The 26,050-nt window shown below is 42.4% G+C and overlaps 1 protein-coding gene across 4 annotated transcripts in view; it reads left to right on the forward strand.

Annotated features, from left to right (window-relative positions):
* Window positions 1-26,050, forward strand: part of PRDM4 (PR/SET domain 4) — a 780,070-nt gene that overhangs the window by 336,613 nt on the left and 417,407 nt on the right. For all 4 annotated transcript variants that reach the window (XM_044088574.1, XM_044088573.1, XM_044088575.1 and 1 more), the window contains one exon: window positions 25,904-25,989. In XM_044088574.1, the coding sequence (XP_043944509.1) occupies window positions 25,904-25,989 (86 nt within the window). The remainder of the gene's footprint in view (window positions 1-25,903; window positions 25,990-26,050) is intronic.

Genomic DNA, 26,050 nt, shown 5'->3' on the forward strand with positions numbered 1-26,050 from the left:
AAGGCGGCTAGAATCTCCATAGCCAATTTGCAGCTAATCTCCACCCTACTCTATGCATCCCCCATACTTACCAACCTTAGACAGACAGACCTACACAAGCTGGATGCTTGTTACAACAAAACTGCAAAATTTACCACTGGATCCTCCTACCGCAGCCATCATTGTATCTCCTTTAAAGAACTAAACTGCCTAGAACTCCCACAACTCCTTCACTTTAATCAACTCACCCTCGGTCATAAACTTAACCACCCCCATACCATCCCTTCAAACCCTTCTCCAACCCTATCACTCTACTAGGCCCCTAAGGTCAAGCAACAAAAATCAACTCACTGTTATCAAACCCAAAAACTCAGCAGGAGAAGCCATATTTTCATGTGCCATATCTAAACTTTGGAACAATCTTCCACCCTCTATAACTACTCTACCTTCCAGCAGCCTTTTCAAGACTGTGCTCAAATACCATTTAAATTTGCACTGGCTTTGCCCTTGTTCTGTTCAGACTAACACCCCCATCCTTACCCCCTCACCTGGACTCTTAATCCAACAATACTACTGCCACTGCTAACCACAGTCAGAATTAGCTAGTTGTCTTTACATACTTTAAAATCTTGTCTGACAACTTTGTTACTAATAGTTTCTTGTCGTTTATAATATCTTAACTTGCAACATTTACTGTATATACTGTTGATAATCAGTATCTTGTTGTTATATTAAAGCCAACAACCTGTTATGTTGTTTACTATTGCTGCAGCTTTACATCTCTATTTATCACGTACATGATGTGAAGCTTTTCTCCCCAGGCATCCGCTGAAAAAGGACCTGCGTCCAGTTGGAATTTCCCAGTAAACAAATGTAAATAAATAATAAATAAATAACTTAGCTCCCTATTGGGGGGCTCCTGACATTTGGGGCAAGAAAAACTGATGTAATGCCATCGGCTGCCTGTTTATATACTCCTGACAATCTGACGTCAGTCCTGGAACGATAGCAACCGACACAGAAATACTAAGTCTCTGGTATTCGGGCCAACTGAGGGCTACTTGCAGGCAGATAACTCAAGTGTGATCACTGCAACAGTGAATACACTCGAAAATTTACATTTATGGTAAGTGTACACAACTGTACTTTCTTGATTTGCCTAAAGATTTTTCCCCAGAGGTCCCAGTAGCACTGATTACCAGTGCCAGTTTACCTTCACAAAGCTTGCTCATGTTCATGTGGAGTACTATGGATGTAGCGTTGACTGTATTTTCTGCACTCGTAGTACTCCCCATGTGACCATGCAAGGGTTAGGCTTTCCTGGTGGTAGCTGACAGGTTTCAGGGCTTGAACCCCCCCTCAGCTGCATTAACTGATGATGTGGCCAATAACTGATGCTGGCCAGCATTGTAAGTTACCTTTTCTTGGGTGCTTCTGCTTTAGACACCTTTTGTCTTACCTTTACAGGGTTAACAGACACAAATGTTAAAACCTTATGAAGGAAATACATAAACTCATCTCCCCTGCTTGTTTTGAATCGACTGTGATAACCGTGCAGGCATATACAAATGTTGGCTTTTCCATCCCTGATCTTCCTGATAATCATTGAACTGCACAAACTGGATCCAAACAAAGCACAGGGAGGAGACGAAATTAGTAATAATGACTTGAGAACACTTCAACAAGAACTTACAATACCATTATATCTGTTATTCACTAGGTCATATAAATATGGATAGATTCCTCAAGATTGGAGACATGCGCTTATTAAACCTGTTTTTAAGGGAAAGGGGAGTAGGGCAAACCCAGAGTCATATAGACCCTTAAGTCTACTTTCATGTTGTGGAAAAATAATGGCAAAGGTAATATTGGATAAGTTATTTTCAGAACTGGATAGGTTGGGACTTGAAACCATATATCAGCATGCACATGTTGAAAAAGATCTATTACCATTTGTATAGATTTAACTTCAGTATTTGACAGGGTCATACACGTAACACTGATCAATCAATTAATACAACTGGGTATTGATGTACTTGATAAGATGGATAGCTGCATGGCTTACAAATAGGGCATGGCAAGTATTGTACAGCAACTGGACAGGTGAAATCCTTGGTTACAGTCAGATGTCCCGCAGGGCTTAGTCCTAGACCTTTACTTGTTTAGATTGTATCTTTCGGACGTAAAGTTTTTAACTGAGATGTTCTACAGTCTACATGTAGACGACCTGAAATTGGGTAAACTGATTAGATGTGTTAAAGATAAGGCATGTCTGCAAAATAACTTGACTAAATTGACCATTTGGGCACAGGAGAATAATATGCTGATAAATACATCAAAACTGAGTATATGAGATTTGGTAGGCATAAACGGAAAGGTGACTATTTAATACAGCACACAGTGATTGAAACTGTGGACTCATTTAAGGACCTGTGTTTATGGGTAGATTCAGCTATGAATTTTTCTAATCATACCAACCAATTGGTTAATGATAGTTATAGAACTATAGATTGTATAAAAAGATTTATAAAGTCTAGGAAATCAAAAATAATGAAGTCATCGTCTGTTAGTTATATTAGCCCCAAACATGAGTATGGAATAACAATATGGAAGCTCCATAAGAAAACTAGCATGAGTAAACGGGAAGGAGTACAATGGAAATATACCAAGGGTATCCATGGCTGTGAAAATTTAAGTTATTATGAAAGACTAAAATATCTGAACTTGCACAGTGTCTCTTACAGATGTCTAAGAGGAGTTCTTATTCAGGTATATAGGGCATTTAGTGACAGCTACCTCTGGGAATGTTTGGGGTTAACAAAAATTAGTAGAGAATCATCAGAAAACCTATGTAGGAGATTCTATAGGAATGAGAAGTGTGTTTAGAAATGAGAAGAGTAGCTGATGCATAGAACAGACTACCAAATTACATTAAAGCAAGTACTAGTTTAGATATTTTTCAAGAACAGCCTGGATACTTATTATGGGAACAAGTGATGTTCTTCATATTTCGCTGTTGCAGTCATCACATTTGGGTTATCTGCCTGCAGGTAACCCTCAGCCAGTCTGAATACCAGAGTCTTCGGATTTCTGCGTCAGATGCTGTCGCTTCTTCCAGGTTGTCAGGGGCATAAAACATGCAGCCGACGCCATTACATCAGTCTTTCTTGCCGTGTGGTGCCCGAAGCAGAAGCATTTCGCAAGTGCCAGTCGGCGGACTACTGAAATTTTCATTTTCGAGTTTCAGACCCGAAGTCTTCAAAAAAGATAAGTACCCTGGTGGGGATCCTTTTTTCTTCTTCTTCTAACCGACTTCCATCTGCCTTTTTTTTTGGTTTTAGCAAAATGAGCTGACAAAAATAGACCAACAAACCTTTTTTTTTCCATTTTTAAAGTTGAGTGGTGATTAAAGAGCCCCTTGAGAATGTGTTCCCTTGAACAATATGACAAGAAATATTCTGGTGCGTCTGTCATTGAGCACTTAAGGGCAGTGCTGAAAGTGGAGCATCAGCTTTATGAATCCCTGTCTTCACCACATATCACAGATTTCTTGAGATCCACCAAGTACCAAAACAAACCTCTTGCTGCAGGAAAATGTTGGCTAAGCAAATACATTATGCCTAATCCTGAAGAAGACAGAGTATTTAACCCCACCAAGCTGCGGTGGTACAGCAGTAGCATTGTCACCTCACAGCAAGAGGTTTTCCCGTTCGATTCTCAGCTGGAACGCCTTCTGTGTTGAGTCTGCATGTCCTCCCTGCGGTCGAGTGGCGTTTGAAAGACATGCGTGAATGGGCGTGCCTTCTTTAAAGGGTGGGTATCGAGCTGGTACCTCTACACCGTAAAAATCTACTGCCAGTCATTAGTGGACCGGAGTTCTGCTATGGCGACCCCTAACTGGGAAAAGCAGAAAGAAGAACTATCAGTAAGGAAATGCATTCTTATTAGCTAATTACTTGGCTGAACTTCACAATCACAGCTGCTGCCTTATATATGACAGCGTGTGCCCCCCCCCCCCTTCCAGAGCCACCAGTAATCCAAGGTAGTGGATCCTCATAGAGGCACACACCCACGTCCCCTGCCTTATCTGTGATGCTGTGAAACTCCTTGATTCATATGTTGTACTAACAGTGTGTCCTGTTGTGAGATGCAGATGTGTAGAGGAAGAGAATGATTCAAACACAGGGTCAAAGTAAGTTTATCTATGGGAAAGTCCTCCATGCACAGTTGTTAGATGGGTGATGCAGCAAAAACTGATGCATCTATGTGATCTTTTGGGTAGAGTCTTTTCTGTCCTTGACAAAGAACACCAGAAGCTGGTGATTCTTTTCAAATGACACTAATTGGCTGGAATGTCTGTCGCATGCAAGAGCACTTTGTCAGACATGTTTGAATTAAACACATACAGCTAAATTGATTGATCCAGTTAAGCCAGATTAATATTCAGAGAGTCCTTTGACGTAATTCCTTGTTTTTGTGTAGACAGAAACAAATCTCTTTGTGATGAATCCCTTAGGATACTACTGTTCTGAGAGGATGAACTTCAGAAATCCAGCTGACTGAGGTCAGCATGGCTAAGAAAAGGGTTTTGTATGATACATTCATATCTGTATAACCTGATGATTAAGGTAATGGGGACAGTAAGCTTGTCTCATGTAATATTTAGATCTCAAAAAGGACAGGGGTTCTTTATAGGAGACTATAGGAGAAAAGTACTGCTCAAAAAGGTTCATAGCATTAAATCAGCTTTGTTTATATTGACTCCTGATCTTTAAAAAAAATAATGTGAAATGCATTTTTAAATTTTTTGCAGGGGGGGCAAACCACCCTTCCCTCCACATCCCTTACTTAAATGTAATGGTTGCAGTTGTACAGCAGTGGAGAAGGTGCAAATATCACTTTCACAGAAAGTTTGTCTCCCTTTGTCACACATGCTGTACAAACAAACATAGCACTTGTAGACTTGTAGCAGTACAACACAGCAGAACACCAAATTACACTAAATTCATTGATGTTTTTCATGTTTCACTCCAGCAGTCATCACATTTGGGTTATCTGCTTGCAGTAGTCCTCAGTCGGCCTGATTATCAAAGTCTTGGGTCCTGCGTGGGTTGCGGTCTCATCTTCCGTGACGTCAGGTAGTCAAGGGTATAAAGCATACAGCCAATGCCATTACATCAGTCTTTCTTGCTGTGTGGTGCCCGAAACAGAAGCAGTTTGCAAGTGCCGGTCGGCCGACTCCTGAAATTTTCATTTTTGAGTTTCAGTACCGAAGTCTTCAACTAAAGTGAAGTACCCAGTTGGGGAAACTTTTTCTTGCTCTAAACCGATGTCAGTAAAAGTCAGTAGTTGTATTTCTTGTGGAAAGCAAGTACCTCATAAAGATTTTCATTCGTACTGTATTCCTTGCCTAGGCCCTGACCACGAAGTACCTCGCTGTTGGTTTTGTGCCTTATTTAAACAGCAAACTGTTCGTCGTCGGTATATTTACGCTTCTAAATATTTTGGTACTCTGTTCAATTATCTAGATATGTCTTCGGTAAGCTACCCGACTACCGACATTCTGAAAAAACGCAAAGAAAACGACAGAGACAGGCCACCTAGGGCCAAAGCTGCAGACGACACTTCTCCTAAGCTAGTCACCAGTTCACCGGTACTCAGTGAGGTGCTTTCGCAGCCCCTGATACCCGCTACTTCAGATTCGCAGGCCTCTACTGAGATCCATTTGGGGTCCGGTATGCCGCAGGATGCTTCAACTGTAGAACCTGCAGATGTCTGTACCTTGGATGGGTCCGGAGCCGCTGTGCAAGCACTGGCTTCTGAGGGTGTATTCAGGCCTACTGACTTGCATATTAAACCGGCGCCATCTTCTTCTTCAAGGCCTAAAACTCGAACCATGCCTAGAAAACCGATGCCCATACCGCATGGTCAGGCCTCTATGCAAAAAAACAAATGATAAGAATGTCTGAAGACCTTATTACTTTAATCAGGGGAAGCCAAACTTCCCCCTCTTAAGAGACCTTGGACTGAATTTGCTTATGATACTTATGATCAGGATTCTGAAATTTCTGTTTCCTCTGATGACCAGGATTTACCCTTATCTACCTATGAGGATTCTGATGCAGAGGACTCTATTACCTCTGCTCCCCCCCCCCCCCCCCCAGAGGATTTTTCTTTTGGTGAAACCTTGCATACCCTTAGGGAGCATTTCCGCTGGGAAAGCCAGGATTACTCTGATTCTAAAAAGAGGCTCAGGGATTTCTTACTTCTGCCCCAACACAGGCCTTTAGCTATCCCTCCTGTACTAGACATTGTTGATGATGCCTTTTCGGAATCTAGCTTGGCCCCTGACTCTTTACCTCCTGCTTCCATAAAACCTGATAGATATTACAGGGTTCCTGACTCTCACAAGTTCCTTTTTAAAAATCCTATTGCGGATCCTGAGACCATTTCACAGGGACCCAAGGGCGTTAAGGCTACTACTGCCAAAAATCCTACCCCCTCGGATAGAGATTCCAGGGCGCTGGATAGATGGGGTAAGAAGGTATTCACTTCTGCAGCCTTGGTCATTAGGGCCTTAAACTGCCAGTTTCATATGTTAAAGTATCAGCAGCATATTATTGGATTGCTTAAACAGAAAATGATGTTGATTCCTGACCGTATGTTTCAACCTCTTAAGAGGCCAATGTGGAACACAGACCCTAACAATGTGTGACAAATGGTCAAAATGTGGAACACCCTATTTTCGCACTGTGCGAAACGTGCCTTCGCCATGGAGCATGGTAGGACTGTAAAATTCAATAACACACACTTCTCAGATCCAAAAACCTTTATTTGATAATCTGCAAAACCATAACCACACCATAGGTAAATGAAACAGCACTTTACAAAAATAAAAATCACATTTACTACATTTTCTAAAGACATATTGCATTTCATACAAAGTTTAGACCAAGTTAAACAGCATCCTATCATACGTCAGATGTAGACTTATTGTATGCTGCTGTGGCTTTCTGGGCAGCCTCTAAAACATGTTTTGGCAGCTTAATATCACAGACATCCAGTTCTTCATTCATTTTGACTGCCAACAAAGAGTTCAGTGTTTTTAAACTCAGAGACTGACGCAGTTCAGTTTTCACTTTCCGCACCATACTAAATGCTCTTTCTGCTTGTGCATTAGAGTGTGGCAAGCAAAGTAGGCTCATCATCAGCTGCTTAAAGAGTGGCAGTTTCCCTTCAGTGCAAAGGTCCCTCAGAAGGTGTGCCCAGTACTGTGACACACATGAGTGGGGCCCATCTACTGGGCCTGTCAGATTCCCCATGTCCTCGATCTGATATTGGGTGAACTCATTGATTAGTTGTTCAGCCTCAACATCATTTTCACATACACCCAGACGGAAGCCAACATCTCTGACAAGTCCTGAAGAAATGTCCAATTTTTTGGCTGGATTAATAAGAAATGCAGCATCTTTCAGTAAGTGATCCTGCATGGGAAACTTTTTCAGCATTTTCTGCAGCACCGCAACATAAAAATCTGCAACTTTTTTGTAAAAGTTAAATTTAATGACTGTGCCGGCAATATCCTCCTCATGGCTGTTCATGTATTGCTTGACTTCATAGCCAATCCGCAGTTCACCATTTGGTAGAACACAGCTACTGTCAGTCAACACTGACACGTCACTGTGTTTGATTAGTCTTGACAGCAGATGCAGGTCTGAGGACTCTGCTAGCGTACTGCTGCAGGAGTTTATGCACAGTGTCAGTAGCTGACTTTCTCTGCTCTGAATCTGTATGTCAGACTCCAATAAGGGTTCCAGTGCATACTTAAGGAACATAAAAATCATATGCACTTCATGACTCTGCAGGTTTTTAGAAATTAAGTCAATCATAGCAGATCTTGGCTCTGTAGACAGAAAATATGAATTCAGAGCTGGCCACATGTCCAGGGTTCTGTTAATAACCTTACCAAGACTGAGCCATCTTGTAGGTGCATGTCTAATGATCTTCAGGGGTGTCAGTATCTGTGAACAAAGCAAATTCCTGCAGATTTGTTGTCTTTGTTCACTAGAACTGAAATGGTAGTACACATCTGATATAAGTTCTTCAACTGGTGAATGTAGTGCTTTTACAGCAGCCTTACTGCAGAGATCTGCCAAGTGGCGGAGACACCCAATGTTTATAATTGTGGGCTTCACCTCCTTTAAACGAGACAGCACAGAATTGTGCTTTCCAATCATTGAGGCAGCATTGTCTGAAGAAAAGCCCACAATGTTGGAAACTGGAATGTTAAATTTTGTCAAAGTGGACATTAAAGAATCAAACATTGCTTGTCCAGTTCCTGACACACATTCTGGCATATGAAGGAACCTTATCACATTTTTGCTTGCCTTTTCATCAGGGTAACCAACAAGGATGACTAATAGATGTTCATCATGTTACCCTGCTGCAGTCATCACACTTGGGTTATCCTGTCGTCAGGCGGTCCCTCAGTCGGCCGGAATTCCAAAGTTTTGGTCCGGCGTCGGTTGCTGTCGCCTCTTCCCTGATGTCAGTGCGCCAGGGGTATATATAATGCAACCAATGCCATTTTCTTCAGTCTTTCTTGCCGCGCGGTGCCCGAAGCAGAAGCAGTTCGCAAGTGCCGGTCGGCCGACTCCTGAGATTTTCGAATTCGAATTTCAGACCGAAGTCTTCTGTAAAGCTAAGCACCCCGTTGGGGAAACTTTTCTTGCCTCAGACTGATGTCAGAAAAAGATAACAATTGTATTTCTTGTGGGAAGCAAATACCTCATAAGGATTTTCATTCTTATTGCATACCTTGCCCAGGCCCAGACCACGACGTCACTACTTGTCGGTTTTGTGCTAGGTTTAATAAGCGTACTATTAAAGACACTTTGATTTCGCACGACACTACTTCGGTAGGAAATTTAACTACACCATGCCGTCGGAGCAACCGACTACCGGAGTGCACAAAAAACGCAAAGATAAGGACACAGCGCCCAGGCCTAAGCCAGATTCCGAGGCCTCGGCTGAGCTGGTCTCCGGTCCTCAGTGAGGCTCGGATGCAGCCCCTGACTACTGCAGATCTGGAACCCGAGACCGCTACGGAATTTTTGGCGGAATGCACCAGGCCGATGCAGCCATTTAGTTCAGGCCCTTCTGACGACATTGCTACAAAGGACGTCGGTGCTACAGAAACGCCATCGGTTTCTGAAGGCGTTTTCAGACCGACGACCCTCACCATTAAAACATTTTCTAAGACGAAGACTCCTACTAAATCTAAAAGGACTGCCCTTCAGTCTCCTGTTCAAGGCCCCATGCCTAAGAAACAGATGCTCAAAATGGCTGAAGATTTGATTTCTTTAATCAGGGGTTCCCAGCCCCCTCCTGACAAAAGGCCTAGACAAGAGGAAGATTATGCATCCTCTGAACAAGTGTCCATTTCTTCAGACTCCTCTGAGGACCAAGATTACTCCTTCTCCCCTTATGAAGATTCTGATGCTGAGGACTCTATTCCCTCAGCTTCTCCTCCTGAAGACTACTCCTTTGGGGAAACTTTACACACTATGAGGGAACATTTTCACTGGGAAGGTCAGGACTACTCTGACTCGAAGAAAAGGCTCAGAGAGTTTATTTTACTCCCCCAACACAGACCACTTGCCATCCCTCCAGTTTTGGACATTGTGGATGATGTTTACTTAGAATCCAGTTTGAACCCAGACTCTCTACCTCCTGCTCCGGCTAAGCCTGACAGATGCAATAGAATGCCTGATTCCCACAAATTTCTTTACAAAAGCCCTGTAGCTGATCCAGAGACTATCTCCCAGGGTCCCAAGAGGGCTAAGGCTTCTATGGCTAAAAAACCCAGTTCCTTCTGAGAGGGATTCCAGAGCACTAGACAGGTGGGGGAAAAAGATTTACACCTCAGCCACTCTAGCTATGAAGGCACTGAATTGCCAGTTTCACATGCTTAAGTATCAGCAATTCCTAATCTCTCAATTAAAGCAAAGAATAACCACTCTCCCTCAACAATCTGAATTGGAAGAAGTACAGGATCTGTTGCACGCCACTGAGCAGGTGGGCAAACATACCTTACAATGTGGGTTTGATTCTCTGGAGGCCTCCTGCAGAGCAGCTGTCACTGGGTCTGTTATACATAGGCATGCTTGGTTAAAGGAACAAACTCTGCCTGATCATGTTAAAGCAAAACTACTAGATGCTCTCTTACAGCAGGATGTTCTTTTTGGAGTTAAAGCAGAAGAAGTTTTAAAGAAAATGGTGGATAAGGCAAAATCTATGCAGAGAGTCAAAAATTTCCTACAGGTACAACCCCCTCGCTTCAGCAGAAACTGGCCAACAAAAAATTGGTCCTTTCCAGCTACTGACAGACCACAGAGGGGTAAATACAGACGCCCAAGGGGCAGAGGACAACCACAAGCCCAGTATAAACCTCGCCAATGGGGCACTACAACACAGAAGGGAGGAGAAGACAGGTCCCAATCCACCAGAAGGCAAACTCAGTGACTTGCACCTCATCTGTCCAAGCAATACTCTCTTGGCAGCCCCCTTGGGGGGGAAAACTAGCACTTTTTGCAGACAGCTGGCACATTGTCACAAAGGACAAATGGGTCCTAGACATAATTTTACGAGGATACAGATTCCACTTTCACACCTTGCCAATGAAAAGAGGAATGCCAAACCTGCCACAAAATCAATGGTCAGAGGCACAAAAGCAAATTACAGCTCTCATGGACATGAGAGCCATTCAACTGGTACCTACTCGAGAGCAAGGCCAAGGATTTTACTCAAGACTCTTTCTAATGCCCCGAAAGGACAATGCCTGGAGACCAATTCTGGACCTTTCAATTCTAAACACTTACTTACAAATACCCAAATTCAAGATGCTAACACTACAGCAGCTACTTCCCATGTTGGGCAAGGAAGCATGGCTAGTAACGTTGGACCTCAAGGAGGCATACCTGCATGTCCCTATCGGACAAAGTTGCAGAAGATACCTCCGTTTCATTGCAGGTTCAACCCATTACCAATTCTCTGCACTGCCCTTTGGCTTATCTACTGCGCCCAGAGTCTTCACAAAATGGCTGGCACCAGTAATTTCATACTGCAGACAAAGAGGAATTCAAATATATCTATACCTGGACGACTGCCTCATCCAAGCAGAAAGCAAAGACATTCTCTTACATCATCTGGCCTTTGTAAAGCATCTACTAAACTGCCTGGGGTACACAGTAAACGAAAAGAAGTCAAAACTAGTACCCTCACAAAAATTGACATTCCTGGGTGCCAGCTTGAATACAACGGCCCAGAAGGCTTATCTTACGACAGACAAGCAACTACAACTGACTCAATATTTCAAGACAATGGCAACAAAGACCCAATTAACTGCAAGAAAAATTCTGCAGGCCTTGGGCTACATGGCATCTTGCATACTAATAATACCATTTGCAAAGCTGCATATGAGGAAATTACAGTGGTACCTAAAAAGCGTATGGTCTCAACACAGCCACAGCTTGGACACAATATCTCTCATTCCCTGCCTACAACAGGAATTTCTATGGTGGTCACAGGCATGTCACCTCAACAAGGGTCATCCTTTCACCTTGCCCCCAGCCAGGCAAACTATCACAACAGATGCTTCAGATTACACCTGGGGGGCACACATGGCAGGGCAATGCTTTCAAGGCCTATGGACTGCAGATCAAAGAAATCTGCATATAAATCAAAAAGAGATGCTAGCTGTACAGAAAGCTCTGACAGCCTTCAAGGATCTATTACATCCAGGACAACTTGCAATAAAGACGGACAACACCACAGTAATGTGGTACATAAACAAACAAGGGGGTACACATTCCTACCCTCTATGCAGGCAAGCAATGATCTTATGGAACACAGCTCTGGCTTACCAAGTTCAGTTACAAGCTCAATTCCTGCCAGGACAGAAGAACATATTGGCAGACGACCTCAGCAGAAACATCAAGGATCCGCACGAGTGGAAACTAGATCTACAAATATTTGCAATGATAACTCAAAAATGGGGCCTTCCAGACATAGACCTGTTTGTCAGTCCTCAAAACTATCAACTAACAAAATTTTGTACAAGGACATTTCACCATCAAGTTTGGAAAGTGGACGCACTCTCAGTTGTAAAAACCTGACAGTATATGCCTTCCCTCCATTGCCTCTCCTCACAAAGGTTCTTCTGAAAGTCAAAAAGGAGAGACCACGACTGATTCTCATAGCCCCAGACTAGCCACACCAGCACTGGTACCCGCTACTGAGAAATATGGCCCACAGCCCACCATGGATATTGCCTCAAATCCTCCATTTGCTCACACAACAAAACAATCAGATTCTACACAGCCAGCTCAAAACTTTAAATCTGGCTGCATGGCAAATCTACTAAATATCCAGCCAGCTCCTCTTTCCCAAGCAGTTCTGGATGTTATTCTGGAATCCAGGAGGCCAAGCACCAGGAAGGCTTATTCGGACAAATGGAAAAGGTTTTGTGCCTGGAACCAAGCTAAAGGCCAAGACACAATTCAGCCTCACATGCCTCACATTCTACAGTATTTAGCTGAGATGTTGCACAAAGGACTTTCTTTTTCCTCCATTAAAGTCCATGCTTCAGCTATTTCATCTCACTACAACACGGATCCACCTTTATTTTCACATCCTCTTCTAAGGCAGTTCCTCAGAGGGGCAAAAAACATTAGACCACCCAGGAGAGCTCCTACACCAACATGGGACCCCAACTTTGTTCTGGAAAAACTAACGCTACCTCCCTTTCAACCAGCTTTCTCCGCAGATCTTCAGTTCCTGTCATGAAAGACTGCTCTGCTGCTAGCAATAACTTCAGCTAGAAGACTCTCAGAGCTACAGGCACTAATGGCAGTGGAACCTTTCCTCATTTTTCATCAAGACAGAGTTTCTCTCCGCACTAATCCTTCCTTTATGCCTAAGGTGGTTTCCAGTGTGGCTTTAAATCAAACCATCCACTTACCCACCTTCTTCCCAAATCCACAGAACAAAGGTGAGAGACTCCTGCATTCCTTGGACATTCACAGGCAACTTTGTTACTACTTGGACAAAACTAAGGTTTTCAGAAAATCTGACCAGCTCTTTGTATCCTATGCTACAGCTTCTCAAGGGAAGGCTATATCAAAACAGACCATTTCTAAATGGATAGGTCACTGCATACGTTTCTGCTATACCCATCATGGGAAACCAGTCCCTGCTACCATTAGGTCCCACTCTACCAGGGCAACAGCTACTTCTACAGCCTTTCTCAGGGGGGTTCCAACCGAGGAGATTTTAGAAGCTGCAACTAGGAGTTCAGTACACACCTTTACCAAACACTATCACTTACCTCTTTACTCTAAGACCAGGGCAAGCTTCGCCACTGCAGTTCTGCAGGGCCTTATAGCCTCCACTAACCCTCTATGATACCTCCCCCCTTCCTTAGCTTTGGGATTCAACCCAAGTGTGATGACTGCAGCAGGGTAACACGATGAACATAGTACAGTTTTGTACCTACCATAAATGTAGATGTTAGAGTGTTCACCCTGCTGCAGTCCAGGTTACCCTCCCTCCATCCCCTCTGATCTACTGGCTAAATCTCTTCAATACCTTACTGATGTATTTGCTTATAGCTGAAGGGATTTTGTGTTTGTGCAGAGGTTACTCCATTTGGTACTAATTTCTGACCACCTTTTTGGGGGCACCTGACATCTAAGGCAAGAAAAACTGAAGAAAATGGCGTCGGTTGCATTATATATACCCCTGGCGCACTGACCTCAGGGAAGAGGCGACAGCAACCGACGCTGCACCAAGACTTTGGAATTCCGGCCGACTGCGGGACCGCCTGACGACAGGATAACCCAAGTGTGATGACTGTAGCAGGGTGAACACTCGAACATCTACATTTATGGTAGGTACAAAACTGTACTTTTGTCATCTCCCATGTCTGTGCTTTGGTCCATATTCACACAGAATGGTGATTTCTGGCAGGCTGCTGCAGCATCACTCTGGTAATGAGGCCCCAAAACATCCCGTGCAATGCATGATGCCTTCATCGCTCCACATGTCATTTTACGGAGAACATCTTGATCCTCTCCACACTTCTTCATAAACTTTAGGATGTGTTCTCCTGCTGCAAATGATAAGTTGTGTTTAGCAAGGAGAGACACAAAACCAACCTCTGCCTCAACCAACTTTGTACTTGTTAAACTCTGAGGTCCAAAGAAATCCACCATAGATCTTCTAGCAGCATGCTTGCAATTCTGCCTGTGTTTCTCACTGTTGGCATGTCTTTGCAGATCATGTCGGCCCCCGTGATGGATTGTGAAATCCGTGTTACAAGTCTTGCAGAAAGCAAATTTCACTCCGCGCCTACTCATAGAAAGCCAGTCAAACGCACTTGCCCAGCTTCGCTGAAAAATTGTGCATCTTCTCTTCTTTGGGGTGCAATCTATATCTACATCCCTGTCCTCACTGTAATCTGGGTAGTCTGTACCTACCAGATTTGTAAAACAGTGGTGTTAAACAATGAAACAAATGGGGCTATAGTGCAGAAAGGAAAATTAGAAAATGTTCTCAATAGCAAAGATACAAGACAATAGGGCCATAGCCTACCCATATCACTGGACGTTTCCTGATGTTGCACCCTCTTCTCTTGCTCATCTCTGCTCCTTTTGTTTACTATAAAGGCCTGCATGCTTCACTTCCTTGCTTCAATGACACTTTCAATCCTCTGGTGCCCACTTGCCCACCTAACCAGTGTTGCAGAAGGGAAGAGTGACTTTCATGACATTCAGTACTCAAAGCACCCTTAATTATCTCAAAATCCATGCCAAGGATAAACACATTCAGCTTAACAAAGGCACTTGCAACACACATCATGACAATACTACTTGCATTTTACATTCACCACTTTAGATGTGTTCTACCCCTGTCCTACAGCAAGGTGTGGGCCTGGCAAAGATGCCTAAAAAGGTACTTAAAACCAGGGCCCTCTGTGCTTTTACAAGAATGTGCCATTTAAGACAAAGAATTCAAGATCAAGTTAAACAAAGTTCTACCAAAAACAAAACTGGATAAGTTAAAGCATCCCATAACTATAACTCACTTTTGACATCCATCTGGACAGACTTCTCAACCTCTTAGTGCAAGAAAACTGGACAAAGCCCAATATAAGAGGGACAAGCAGCACAGAGACTTTAAATATTGCTCTTATAACCTTAGAAATATTGCTCTTATAAGCTTAGAAATATTGCTAGAATATTGCTCTTATAACCTTAGAAATATTGCTAGAATATTCCTCTTAAAACCTTAGAAATATTGATCTCATACACCTAGAAAGTTGCTAGAAGAGGACCTGTCTTGGCATACAGTTTCTCAGAAAAAAAGGCAATTACTTTCAGAGACGTACTAGGGGGACAAGCAGCAGAAACATACAAACACTTTATATATTGCTCTTATAAACCTAGAAAGTTGCTAGAACAGGACCAGTCTTGGCATACAGTTTCTCAAAAAAAAAAGGCAATTACTTTCAGAGATGTACTAGGGGGACAAGCAGCAGAAATATGCACACACTTTAAATATTGCTCTTATAAACCTAGAAAGTTGCTAGAACAAGGACCTGTCTTGGCATACAGTTTCTGCCCAAAAAAAAAAAAAGTAGACATACTAGGGGGAGACATACTAGGGACACAATACTGAGACTAAATATTAATACTTACACACTTAGAAAGTTGATAAAATAACAGGATCTGTACTAGCATACCACTTCTAAAGGGAAATATTTTCAAGTTTAACCATTACAGCTAAAGGCCTAAAACACTTACCTCTGCTCTGCCTATACACACAGTACCACTTCAGCAATACAATCCAAGGCAGCACTGTCACAAATAATCCAATACAACCAACCACGGCACAGAGTTGATATTCCAACTCAGTTGTAGAGCAGTGTAGCAGAAAGATAATCCTCAGCCCTTCTGTTCTGACACAGCAAACAGACTCCTCTCACCGACCTCTCCGTCCTGGCAAGCAGGCTAACTTCCACTTCCTACTCCCGCAATGTCTTCGTCTGCAGCCAGCCACTCCTTCCTTTCTTCCTTCTTCCAGCCAAACTTTTTATGTAGTCAGTCGGTCGAAGTAAAATCTCTGATTCCTGGAAGCCTTTTTCAAGCCATTATTTTGGTGCGAAAAGGCTTTCAGGAACACGATTGGCCTTTATTTTGGAGCTCTCATTGGTTCTTGTCCTCTTCAGACTATCTAATTGATTGGCTCATAGACCAAGTTCACGATTGGCTGTAAATGCGGTCTACGAGACAGTCAAAAACTGCGGATCACAGCCGGCGTGGAAGGGTAGCAGAGCTATGCATTGGTTTGTATACCGCAGTGCTGATTGGCAGTAATTGCGGTATGCAAACCAATCAAAAGCTTTGTAGCAGAGCCACAGCTGTTCAGTGCGGAGCAGCGGAAGAGTGGCTTCACTCTTCATTAAATGCGGAGTGTTACGCATAATCCAGAGCACTTGGATGCTCAGTTCCTGACTGTGTTGAAAATAAGGATTTACAGGATTTAATACATTCTGCTTAACAAGTTGGAAAACATACTTTGCAGTGTGGTTTTGATTCACTAGAGGCATCTTGCTGGGCTGCTGCCACTGGGACTGTACTTAGAAGGCATGCTTGGCTTAAGGAGCAATCCTTGCCAGATCATGTTAAAGCTAAACTGATGGATGCTTCCTTAAATCAGGACCACCTGTTTGGCAACAGAGCAGAAGTAGTACTTAAAAAGATGGAGGAAAAAGCTAAATCTATGCAAACTGTTAAAGATTTCCTGCAAGTACAGCCTCCAAGATTTAGTAGGCCTTGGCCCTCTAAGAATTGGTCCTTTCCTGCCTCTTCCAGGCCTTCTCAGTCCAAATCTAGAACCAGCAGAACACCCACGCTTCAGTCCCAGGGTACGCACAGGACTAAGCAGTGGAGGGCTCCCACTTCCAAATCAGGGGAGTAGTAAGACTCCCTCCTATGGTAAGCTGTCTCAATGTCTTAACTTTAACACTTCCAAGCAATTCTCAACTGACTGCTCCTTTAGGGGGAAAGATTGCTCTGCAGGCAAAAAAACTGGGAACTCATTACCCAGGACAAATGGGTTTTAAATATCGATTTCCAAGGATACAGGTTTCACTTCCACACATTACCAACCCCAAACAATTGGCCAGATCTACCCCCAAGTCAGTGGGCAGAGGCTCAAAAGCAAGTACTCTCTCTCTTAAGCATAAGGGCTATTGAAACTGTACCAGAAGAGGAAAGGGAACAAGGTTTCTACTGAAGACATTTCCTGGTACCCAGAAAAGACAACTTATGGCGTCCTATCCTGGACCTTTCTATCCTAAACACCGTTTTGGTGATCCCAAAATTCAAGATGCTAACTCTTCACCAGTTGCTTCCTTTGCCTAGGCAAGGATGCCTGGTTGGCAACACTGGATTTAAATTAAGCCTACCTGCACATCCCCATCAGAGAATCTTGCAGAAGATACCTATGCTTCAAAGCAGGATACATCCACTATAAGTTCTCTGCACTCCCCTTTGGCTTATCTACTGCACCCAGGGTATTCACAAAGTACCTAGCTCCAGTTATTGCATTTTGCAGCAAAGAAATATTCAAATATACCCATACTTGGACGGTTGTCTAATTCAGGCAGAAAGCCAGAACATACTTTTGAATCATGTGGCATTTGTAGAAAAGGTGCTAGCATGTCTGGGGTACACCATAAACAAAAATAAATCACATCTTGTACCCTGTCAACAAATTACATTGGGAGCAAGCTTGAACACAACTTCCCAGATGGCTTTCCTCACGCCAGAGAAACAAATTAATTTGGCAACTTACTTCAAACTAATGGCTACCAAAACCCTGCTATCTGCAAGACAAATACTGCAAGCCTTGGGGTTCATGGCCTCCTGCATTCTCCTAATTCCATATGCAGGACTGCATATGAGGAAACTGCAATGGTATCTAAAAAGCCTATGGTGTCAACATTCTCAGGATCTAGAAGCAATGATTCCTGTCATACCTTGTCAACAGAGTTGCTTTGGTGGGCAGAGGCCTGCCACCAAAACAAGGGACTACCATTCACTCTACCCCCTGCCACCCAAACCGTAACAGACGCATCAGACTATGCATGGGGGGGCTCACCTGGCAGGGGAAGTGCATTCAGGGCAAAAGGAACCCAAGTCAACTGCACCTGCATATCAATCAAAAAGAAATGTTAGCTGTACAGAATGCTCTGACAGCCTTCAAGGACCACATTCTTCCAGGACAATTAATGGTAAAGACGGACAACACCACTGTTATGTGGTACATAAACAAGCAGGGGGATACCCATTCATACCCGCTCTGCAGACTAGCCATGGCTCTGTGGAACACATGAGCTACCAAGTGCATCTACAGGCTCAATTCCTGCCAGGAAAACTAAATACACTGGCAGTCGAACTAAGCAGAAATCTCATGGACCCACACGATTGGAAACTGGAACCAAAGACTTTTCAACATGTTGATAAACAAATGGGGGAGCCCAGATATAGACCTGTTTGCCTCCCCCCAGAACTACCAATTGGACAAATTCTGCACAAGGATTCCCCACAAACAAGCTTGGAAAGTGGATGCCCTGTCCTTCAGCTGGAAAAATCCATCAGTTTATGCCTTTCCTCCTCTGCCTCTCCTCTCCAAAGTACTACTACAGATCAAACAGGACAAACTGAAGATGATACTGATTATACCAGACTGGCCACGCCAACACTGGTACCCCCTCTTACGCAGTGTGTCACTGCTGGCTCCATGGCACCTGTCTCAGACCCCTACCCTGCTTTCTCAGCAGGAGGGCCAGATTCTGCATCCTCAGCTTCAAACCCTGAACCTGGCAGCCTGGCTAATTACCTAATCTCTCCATTACCATCCCTCAGTAAACAAGTGTTGGATGTCATTCTGGAGGCAAGGAGGCCTAGTACTAGAAACTCTTATGCTGAAAAATGGAAAAGATTCTGTGTTTGGAACCAAACTCAAGGGATGGCCACAGCAGCGCCCAATTTACCTCAGATTCTTCAGTACTTAACTGAGATGCTTCACAGGGGCCTTTCTTTTTCCTCCATGAAAATTCATGCCTCAGCCATTTCAGCTCATTACAACACAGAGTCACCTCTCTTCTCTCATCCACTGCTCATGCAGTTCCTCAGAGGGGCCAAAAACTTAAGACCACACAGGAGAGCCCCAACTCCAGCCAGGGACCTTAACTTTGTTTTGGAAAAACTCACTGTTCCTCCTTTTGAACCAGTGTCAAGTGCATAGTTAAAATTCCTTTCTTGGAAAACAGCCTTCCTTTTAGCAATCACTTCAGCAAGAAGGGTATCTGAATTACATACCCTTATGGCAGTGGAGCCTTTCATCATCTTTAATGCGGACAGGGTGTCCCTCAGGACCAGTCCCTCCTTTATGCACTAGGTAGTATCCATTGTGGCTCTTAATCAGTCCATTCATTTGCCAACCTTCTTTTCTAATCCACATAAAAAAGGGGAACGGATGCTGCACTCCTTAGATGTGCACAGACAACTTAGATTTTTCTTGAACAGGACTAAACCTCAAAGGAAATCTGAACAACTGCTAGTGGCATTTGCTACAGGGACAGAGGGAAAGGCCATTTCAAAGCAAACCATTTCTAAATGGGTATGCCATTGCAATCATTTCTGCTATAAGCACCATGGAAGACCTATCCCACAGGGGATAAGACCACACTCAACCAGGGCTGCATCTACCTCTACAGCCTTTCTCAGAGGTGTCACTCCCTTAGGATACTACTGTTGTGAGAGGATGATTGAGGTCAGCTTGGCTAGGAAAAGGGTTTTTTATGATACATTCATATCTGTAGAACCTGAACCTGATGGTTAAGGTAATGGGGACAGTAAGCTTGTCTCATGTGATATTTAAATCTCAAAAAGGACTGGGGTTCTTTATGGGAGAATACAGGAGAAAGTTACTGCTCAGAAAGGTTCATAGCATTAAATCGACTTTGTTTATATTGACTCCTGATCTTTAAAAAAATAATGTGAAATGCATTTTTAAATTTTCCGCAGGGGGGCAAACCTCCCTTCCCTCCACACCCCTTACTTAAATGTAATGGTTGCAGTTGTACAGCAGTGGAGAAGGGGCAAATATCACTCACTGAAAGCTTATCTCCCTCTGTCACAAATGCAGTACAAACAAACATGGCACTTATGGACTTGTAGCAGTACAACACAGCAGAACACCAAATTAACTAAATGCAATGTTCTGCTACACTAAAGAACAGTTTTAGAGAAAACATGTTAAAAAATTTACTCAAAAGCTAAAACTATATCAGATAACACAGAAGAAGTAAATTGTTCATTACATACCTCCTTCCACACATTTATATCATAAACTGAATGTGTAAAAACTAAAGGAGGTGTATCGATATTCATTAAAGGTAAATACACCTCCAGAATGGTTAAACAGTATGATATACTGGAAATACTTAAGGTACAATTAACTGTTAGTAGGACAACCTGTTCAAGTCATTGCCAGCTACATTAGGACACCCTCTCTGCCTATTTTGATCTAGTTGAGTCTATCAAGATACATCCAAATACCATGGTTTTGGGCAACTTTAACTTACCCATCCATTGACTGGATAAATTACTCATGCTCTAACTCACTTGTGCAAAGGTTCCAAGGTTCCTTGACTTCGTTAATTCCATTACCCTAGACCAGTTGATTGATATCCACACAATGGGTGCCAACATCCTGGATCTGGTGCTTACCACTATGGGGGACCACAGTAGCACCCCCACTGTTAGATCTTCTCTAGTGAGATCTGACCACCGATCAGTCTCATTTAAAGTAACTATCACACCTGACCCCCCCCCCCCCCATCAGCAACTAAACTAAAAAAAACTTCTCCAAAGCAGATTGTAACCTCTTATGAGATGGTATAAATAGCTTTACTGCACCTTCCCCTTTAGATGGAACTGGCAACTATGCCGTGTTCTACACCAGTGCTTTATACAAACACCTGAATAACTGCAATGACTCTGCCGTACGCGATAGGACCAAAACAAGCTCCTCAAGGAAGAGCAAACCTACTTGGTGGACAACTGCCATTAATAGGCTTTACAATAAGAGGAAGAAATTGCTGTCTAAAAGTAAAAGGGAGCGTGCCCTAAACTGGAAACACTCCCTCCTCCGCTTAAACAAGCAAATGAGGCTTCTTGTGAAGTCCTCCAAAGCAAACTACGAATCCAGATTAGCTTCCTCAATTTAGGACAACCGTAAGGTGTTCTTTACGTACATCCGTAACCTAAAAGGAAAGGCCCAAATTTGTGCCAAACTGGTAGTTAATGATGTCACATATACTGAGCCTGTGGACATTGCTAACCTGTTCGCTGACAGGTTCTGTGAAAACTTCACTCCCCTTTCCCCACCACATGTACCCCATGACATCCCAACCACATGTTCTCTACCTTGTATCTCTAAAGAACAGTTCATAAATTACCTCTCTAAGGCCAAAAACACAGCATGCATGGGACCTGATAACATTCCAGGTTGCTTCCTACACTGGCTCCAACAAGAATTAGCAACACCACTGGGTACTCTTTTCAGTCATAGTCTAAGCACTGGCTTCATACCAGCTGAATGGAAAACAGCCACCATTATTCCCTTACACAAAGGAGGTGCCTCCACTGACCTTAGGAACTATAGACCTATTAGCCTGACTAGCCTTATCTGCATGGCCATGGAGAATCATCATGGACCTTATCATCAAAGATATAGGTAATATTCAAACACTTGACCCTACTCAGTTTGGATTTGTCAAAGGGAGATCATGTCTGATAAACCTGGTGGACTTTAGATGAGGGGAAATCTGTGCATACAGCCTACCTAGACTTAGCTAATGCTTTTGACACTATCCCCCAGTCAGGCGTCATTGACAAACTCACCCAGCTGGTATCAACCCATATATCGTTAGATGGGTTGCTAACTGGCTCACTGATAGAACTCGTATAGTCAGAGTAGGGGAATCCATGTCCAACAGCAGACCTGTAACCAGTGGTGTTCCACAGGGATCAGTCCTGGGACCTCTACTGTTTAGGAATCTATTTCTCCGAAGTACAAGCAAAAACTAAAGGTCTGTGGTTGACAAAGTTTGCTGATGACTGTAAACTGGGAGCGGTCATAGAATCTCCAAAAGATGTCAATATCCTACAACAGGGTCTTACACAAACGAATGATTGGTACCAAAGTCGTGGCCTTAAACTCAGTGGGAAAAATGTATCATCATCCCTTTTGATAAGTGCAATGTTCCTGCTAACTACCACATCAGTAACAACACCCTAAGTACATAATCATTGGTGAGAGACCTGGGCACACAGGTTGAGAGCAACCTTACCTTTGACCTCTATGTCTCCACAGTGGTAAGAAGGGCATTGTATATTACTCATCTCATAAGTAAGGGCATTGCATCAAGAAAAAAAGAAGTTATAACTTGTACTCTTCTCTCATCAGGCCAATAATTGAGTGCAATGCCCTTTTTGGTATGTACCTTTCCAAGCACCTGCAGCAATTGGAGAGACTATAGAGGCTCCTCACAAGGAAAATTCAAGGTCTTCAGCATCTGTCCTAAGTGGATAATCTGAAATCACTGTCACTTTGTACAGACAACTCAGAGGCAATCTTTGACCCTGCTTTATTGGAAATGCTGCATATCTGCAAGTCAAATGGTACATGGGTTACTTACTCTAAAGACCTTAATCTTGTATGTCACATTAATAGAACCTGCTGGAGGGACAGATTTGTCTCCCAGAGGTAACCACACCTTTGGAGCAGACTCCCACTTCATGTCAAACAGAGCACCTTATTGGCTCTCTTCAAATGCAGTCGGGATGATTGGACAGGTAACTGTAAGTTCACTCCAGGCATTCGACATATGTCCTTCCTGGACAGGGGCAATTGGTACTGATTGTGGAAATAAGGGTAGAACTTGGCTAGGCTTGTAATATGATCATTGAAGAGACCTTTTCTGGTGAATGTCATATGTTTTCACACTGTCCGTCTGTGCTTGTTCAAGACCTTCAGGCAACTGAAATTGTCGAATTTCTCAGTGTAACTGGCATTTGCATGCTCATATATTAGTTTTTGACAGTGTAGATGTCATCGTTGTTTTTTATTTGCAGGGATTGTGGTTACTCACGCATCGGAAGAGAAAAAGCTTGCCAGGGCCTAGGCAAAACCTCCTAGTCTGATGTTAGCATGACAGCTGTCATATAAGCTTCCAAAAAAAATGCTGAATTGATATGGAAGAGACGATGGACCAATCCCAGGAGGTCCTGTAGTAGATCAGTCAATACATTATGAAGTTGAGTGCTGTTCTCTAAAATTAGTATGCGCTTCTCCCTGATCTGGAGATGTGATTTTTGCATATTCTTTTTTGCCTGTACCCATCTTATATTTTTTAATTGAAAGACATTTACAGTTTAGTTCATTGCAGAAGTGAGCTGTCTACCTTAACTGTAAGATAATTCACCGTTTCACAGATATGTTAGTTTTTTTTTTTTATAAAGCATGCTTTCTGATTAGCCGATGGAACTAAAGTACGAAACGGGTCCCTCAGAAGTTAAAGGCCAAGGTCACGTAATATTAGTGTGTGGAAGGGTTACTGTCAGGTCTGCCTTTACTGGAATGTTGAGTCACTCTGGGGTACTGGATTTTGGACCTCCCTATTACATTAAGTTTGACAAGAAAGGGGTCTTGTTTTTTTTTTCTCATGATGGAAGAAGTATGTCGTGATGTTGAATTAATGATATTTATTTGTAAGCATAGTTGCAGGACCGGTGGTGCATATTGTGCATTTTGTCTGAGTTTCCATAGAGGTTTGTCACTGAATTCCTGCTGAAGTCTGGTGATGCTATCTGGGGGGAGGGGCTTCATTTAAAGCAGTTGCAATAAATAGGAACTTCTACATTGGTCCTAGAATCACAGTTGCAGGTGAGCAGCTCTTATTTTATAACAGACTTTCTTTCAGTCTGTATATAGTGCAGGTGATTGATCCTTTGTGGTGGTGTAAATATCTACTGTATTTTTACTGTTGTGTTGTTTATATGTAATGTAGTCTCTCTCTTTTTACAGATCTTTGTTGCACTGTCATCTGTGTTGTGATTGGAGATTCTCCTCTCCACTTCTCTGATGAAGCTATGCTTTGGGCCACCTAGGTTACCCAGTTAATAAAATGTTTATTTACTAAGTAAAGTTACAGCCTTTTTTATTTACCAGAGATTAGCTATATAGTAGTATGCCATTATTTTTGTTAACATAATTAAAGTATAATAAAATCTGAATGTATTCATGTTGCTTATTCACTGTTGGCTAGCTGCCATCTTTGTGCAAAAGCTCTTTCAGAGCATAATTAAATCATAGGGTTGTGATAAATGGTACCATCTGGAACAGTGCCCTCCCTTGTCGCACCTCTCTTTTCTTCTAGTCTGTAATTGCTCACTGGGGGACTAGCCATAACAGTAAAGAACAATTTATTTATTTGTATGCACATACATACATCACATTTGATAACTGGGTAAGAGCACTAGTCTGAAAAATCTTTTTATACAGAACCTGGACCAGAAGACAGCTAACATAGACAATATTGTTGTAAAAGATCTACAATCAGAGACACAGTAACAAAAATACATATGTTACCATTATAGGGGGCTGGGGGTTAGCTTAATTTAAGGTGTTTACTCTCAAGGACAAAGTACACAGTTTGATTCTTACATTTGAAATTTGGGTAAACTTAAAATGACTCACAAGGGCAGATAGCCCAGTATGACTCCATCATCACATTGAAATTTTGCAAAAATAATGAAAATATTTATAATAAAAATGAAAGATAAAAGAAAATAAAGGTGGTAATGGGTGTGCGCATCATATAATGGAGCAGTACATAGAAGATGAAGTAAACCATTGCTGTGGAGGAAAGGAAAACCTTGATTCCTAAACATAGAGTGTAGAAAATTGGGGAATGGAAAACAAGAAATGTTACCTTCAAAGTTGTAAAAGACTTTGTTCTATAGTTGGTAGAGGTGTTAAATGATGTGTAATACCTTCAGAAATTGGAACAGTGTCAGTGAACTCCCCGTAAGCCTCCATATTCAGTAATAGAATTGTATTTGGAGTACAGTGTCTATAAAATGATGCTTCTGTCATGTCACATGGAGATTTATTCAGTTCACATTCTAGCTGTTACGTTTATTGTGAAGCCTAACAACTCACCAGTTGGCACCATCAGTTTTCTGTTGCAGAATGGCTGCACTGGCCAGAATCCTCTTATGAATACACTAAAATTGCTTGACTTAGTGTATCGCGATTTTTGAGGGTTTCCCAAACTTGTCGAGTGTGTTTTTATTGATCAGTATTTATCCCTGTGATATGGTTGTAATTCTTACTGATAACTTTTCTTTGATCTCCATTGTTGGATAGGAATCCCTTTCAAAACCATATTGATGAATTGGGGATCTTCACAACTTAAGTTGTCTAGTCAAGGGCTCTGGAATCAGTGAAACAAACACACTGATTTTTAAAGCAGTTGCAGTGTGTGTGTGTAAATAAATATAGTTGTATAATGTAACCCATTGTTTTTTTCCAGAAGATACAGCTTTAGTGTTGAGGAATTTTCTGATAAATGAAATATGGTGGTGTGTTACTACTGAAGATATTTGTGTGGTGTTCTTTCTATACACATTGTACACTCTGAAATATCAAAATATTGTTTTATTTGTAATCACTGAACAGAATCATTGCTCCTTATTTCATGTTATCTTCTGCTGCTGTGTTGCAGGTCTATAATAATGGTGAACTGGAGTTTGTTATTGTAACGACAGATGAAAATGAATGTAATTGGATGATGTTTGTCCATAAAGCCAGGTAATTTTTCATTCCCTTTATTTATTTATTTATTTATTTATTTGTTTGTTTTCTGTGCGAA

Source organism: Protopterus annectens, chromosome 11.part0, assembly GCF_019279795.1.
Source record: "Protopterus annectens isolate FY-2018-M chromosome 11.part0, PAN1.0, whole genome shotgun sequence".
Lineage (NCBI taxonomy): Eukaryota > Metazoa > Chordata > Ceratodontiformes > Protopteridae > Protopterus > Protopterus annectens.